Source organism: Centruroides sculpturatus, unplaced genomic scaffold, assembly GCF_000671375.1.
Source record: "Centruroides sculpturatus isolate CEXI.00-Female unplaced genomic scaffold, Cexi_2.0 scaffold2618, whole genome shotgun sequence".
Lineage (NCBI taxonomy): Eukaryota > Metazoa > Arthropoda > Arachnida > Scorpiones > Buthidae > Centruroides > Centruroides sculpturatus.
The window spans coordinates 1-4,488 of NW_019388416.1; the positions used below are offsets into that span (position 1 = coordinate 1).

Below are 4,488 nucleotides of genomic sequence, written 5' to 3' on the forward strand. Positions count from 1 at the left end.
AATAAAAAAACCTAATTTTTTTCATTTCTAAGTATAACATCCTAATTTTAAAATGTCCGATTCAGCAATTTTGGAAAGGTGGCAAATTCTGGTGTAAATATTAATTTCATTCATCACAATTGAGTTTTTTAATCATGCTTTTCCCAAAATATCTATTTTAAGTTTGTTTCTATTTTAAACTGAAATCTACTGGTCTCTGAGAAAATGTTATATAGAGGTTGTACTGCAAATAATTTTAATTGAGTTCAATTCTTAGGAAATAAAATCTTACCCTCTAATTTGAATATCAGCTGCAAATATCACTGGTATTGTAACAGTATAGAAGTTATCAGAAGGATTAATTTCTTTACTTGCAGTTTCTATCCAAAATTCAAAAACCAATTTATCAACTGGTTTTGAAAGTCTAGAAGTATCCATTTTCAATTGAAAGATATTCTAATTAAAAAATAAAGATAATAAATATTTTATTCTTTTATATATAAAAATATTATATAAATTTATTGATAAAGAATAAATACTGGACTATCAGAAGTGAGAGGATTCCCAACATTGCATAATAAAGTATAATTTTCTGCATTCTGATCTTCTGAAGTACTTGTACATTCTGCTTGATTGATCATCATAACATCTTCAGGTAATTTTATAAATATCGTAGAATTATATGCTGGTTCACCCAAGTTTTCTGCCTTTACTTCCATCTCCAAAATATTATTTTCTCCAATTACAAATCGTTCAACTTTACTAAAAAGTAAATTTAAAAAATTTATTTTGAATATAATACAAATAATACAGTGTGATTCAATTGGGACTGAACATTTTGTTCAATATCTCATGATTGCATAACCACATTTGAATAACATGTAATATAAAGTTTATCTTGGTTGACTTCTTTGTAATGAAATAAAAAACCCATTCTGTGTTTCATTGTCATCTATTCATTTTATATAGAGATATTTCACATAATAAGTGTTCAGTCCTGAGCGAATCAACCTGCATATTATATCGACTTTATACAAACCTCAAATATTTTACAGAAAGCTTTAAATCACTCAAACATTCATTATCATCCCCACAACCATTCCAGAACATAACCTATTAAATAAATAATAATAATATTTTAGTTTTTATAAAGTAAAATATTAAAAAAATACAGGACAAGATATATATTTAGTTTTTGATAGTGTATTTATTTATTACATTTAATATATAAAATTTTCCTATAGAATTGAAAATCTACCTCTTTAGTAATAGTATTAGTTGCAGTTGCATCAATGACGGGACAGCTTTTGCAAAACTGTGGAACCTCTGGTTCCTTTAAATTATATGTCAGTTGAAATTTTATTGGAGTAATTAAATCTTGAATATCATCCTATCAAATAAAAATTTATTTTAAAATTTAAATAAAACATTAAACTAAAAAACAGTAAATAATAAAATTATATTTATTTTTTTAATCATTAAACCTATCACCAATAATATATTCTTATATATAACAGCCCATCAGTGGCCAAGCAGTTCCATTCCCTGAACACTGGGAGTTCAGTTGTGGGTTCGCGCCTCACCAGGACGAGCCATGTGGAGTTTACTAGATTTTCTGTAATGCCTGAATAGGGACCAGTTACCCTTAAAAAGACCCCCCCGGAAGGCATCCCCTAGGCAGATCGCCCAAGTGTTGCATTACCATAATTTAACAAATAAACAAACTTATATATAACAAATTATATAGATTATTTTTAGATGAATAAATTGTATTTGATAAATATGAAACACTCTTTACATTTATAGTTTTTGCTGTCTTCAGTTTTATTCAGAAATATTATTCTGTACTATAATATTAATTTTGTACAAGTTTTGAAAACCATTTGGCTTTCTAAATGGATGCAACTAGTAAGCAGGCAGGGCATGTGCCACAGATGCTTGATAAGGGGTAGCAATAGTAGGTGGATTAAGATTTCAAGAGCTCATAGGCACAGAAGTTTAACAGTCTAAATATTGTAATTTTACATCGTCATAAACTAATTATGTCTATCTTTAGCTAAATAATTATTTATAAATTACGATATAAAATTGTATTGGTAAAATTGCTTAATTTTTCTCTAATTTTGGAGAGTCTGAGACTCAAGACCCTTAGACTTGTGCCTTGTTGGAAATCTGGCATTAAGCACTGAAGAGAAGCAAGGACAGTTTTACCATTAGGAGAACCTTTGGTTTCCAAGGTACAGGATCACCAGCCTTATAAACAAATAAAAGACAAATTCTTAAATCTCTTCAATTTTTTAATTCTAGCAAAACACTGTTTACCATGTGTGGTTATTTTATAGGGAAAAGAACCATTATGGGCCCTTAAGTTTTCTTCTGGCATAGGAAAAACTTTTCAGCTCCCCCTGTTGACAACTCTGAACCTGAGGTGCTAAGCTCTTCCAGAGCTCCTTTTAAAGATAGTAGAGTAAGGGAACTCTGATTTCTTGCACCCAGCTTCAAGTAAACTTTATATCATCCTGATATTTATCACTGTAATATTTATATAGTAAAAATTTGCAGCTTTTTTTTATTTTTATTAAATTAACTTTATTGTGACTCTTACATCTGCTGTGGTCCAGGTTAGTGCCTTATACACCTGTTCCTAGTTATGGCCAAACAATCAAAAAATCCTGGATTATATAGTGATTTTTAATTATACCAAGAGAAAATAAAACTTTACATATGATATTAATGTTAACTTGTTAAGCATATAGGAGATTGTGATATAACTGGTTACATGAGGAAAGAACAAAGATTACACAAAACATTAGACACAACTTTGTCTAATAGGAGGACAGTGCTAGAAAAAAGGGAGAATAAAAAGATCCCCATGACTAAGGGGTTGTAACAAGTGCCACCAACCTTTTATTACATAATAGAAAATTTGTTGAAAAGTTGTCAGGACAAAATACGACCTGCACATAGACATTACATTCACTAACAACTTCATTGTATTCTAACAATTAAGATGATAGCATTTTACTTACCATAAGATATACCATTTGCATTTTGCAATTTTCTGTATTTTCCAGAAGTGTTATCTCAGATTCTATTTTTTGAACATTTTTGTCTTCCATAAAATAGGCTCTTGGAACATAGGTTTTATATTTATCAACTTCCAATTCTATTTTCATTGCTTCAGAAACAATTTTATAATTATTATTTTATAAAATAAAGATTAATTTTTAAAGAAGATATCCATTTTTACTTACTAACTAATTCAGGAGCATGGTTTCCTTCATACATAAGGCAATATTTAAGTTGAAAACAAGATACTTCTTTTTGATTAGTTTTACATTTAGTTGCAGTAGAATTTATTAAAATATGCTGGATGTCAAATTCCATTCTTGCATACACAGATATAACAGGATGAGATCTAAATAGATAAAAATTAAAGTATATAAAATCCATTAAGTTAAAAATGAAATAATTTGAAAGTGGTTTTCAATGAAAAGAAAATGCATACCTTAAAAGTAATGCATTAGCTGTATCATATGCTCCAATCAAAATATCTGTAAAATTTCAAAAATTAATCATTGCTTTCTTATAAGTATGTAATAATGCTTCAAAAAATTCAATTTAACAAAATTTTCCATTTAAATAATTTCTATAAAAAACAATTTGAAATTTATAATTTTTTTATTAACATAATCAGGATGGTTGAAAGTTTATTACCCTGATAAGTTTATTTGAAGCTACAAATTTATATTTTATCATTCATTTCAGATGGTTGACACAAGCTCCTATAGTTTAAAAAATGGCTCATTGCAAGTGTTTAGGCTCAAGAATGTCCTCAAATTGTCTTGTATTGTGACAAGGCAATTTGAGGACATTCTTGACAAGACAAAGTGTGTTTCTACTAAGGAGTGTGTCATACATCAACAATGATAGAAAATCAAATAATTGAAGGAAGCTGTTGTATTAGCCTTTATCCAAATCAATAAGGTTATGCTTCAATAAAATATCTCACAGAACTTGACACTGGATCATTTTGTGCCACTAAAATAATGGAGCTCTTACTGATAAATTTGATGTTTAAACAACAATGTAAAAAATATAACAAAATATATAACAAATATATCTACTTATGCATTACCTCATATTTATTCTACTGAGGTTACATTATATTATATTTTATTCAGGGGATGACAAGAATTAAACCATTCAAAAGTTTGCAAAAAATATTTGAATTTTTATTGTTTTCTAAAAATTACATATAGTTGACTCTAAAATTTTCATAGAATTGATTTTAAAAATTTAACAAAATTAATTATCCGATTCATGCAGAGTATGAAATAATTAAATTTTTATCATTTAATGATTTTGATTATGGTACAAGTTTCATGAAATTCTTTAGCAGCTTAGGGGAGATCGGGGCAAGATCGGCATGTTAAGCTTTACTTAAATTTTGTGTAATAAATACTGCTGTAAACTGAAAAAAAAGCTTTGCATATTGTCTATTGGAAT

The 4,488-nt window shown here is 28.0% G+C and overlaps 1 protein-coding gene across 1 annotated transcript in view; it reads right to left on the minus strand.

Annotated features, from left to right (window-relative positions):
* Window positions 1-49: 49 nt before the first annotated feature.
* Window positions 50-4,488, minus strand: part of LOC111616935 (integrin alpha-8-like) — a 15,752-nt gene continuing 11,313 nt past the window's right edge. Inside the window, exons 4-10 of the mRNA XM_023358287.1 lie at window positions 3,488-3,533; window positions 3,234-3,397; window positions 3,009-3,157; window positions 1,238-1,369; window positions 1,019-1,092; window positions 519-741; window positions 50-435 (exon numbers count right to left, since the gene is read on the minus strand). Coding sequence (XP_023214055.1) covers window positions 268-435; window positions 519-741; window positions 1,019-1,092; window positions 1,238-1,369; window positions 3,009-3,157; window positions 3,234-3,366 — 879 coding nt within the window. The 5' untranslated portion in view covers window positions 3,367-3,397; window positions 3,488-3,533 and the 3' untranslated portion in view covers window positions 50-267. The remainder of the gene's footprint in view (window positions 436-518; window positions 742-1,018; window positions 1,093-1,237; window positions 1,370-3,008; window positions 3,158-3,233; window positions 3,398-3,487; window positions 3,534-4,488) is intronic.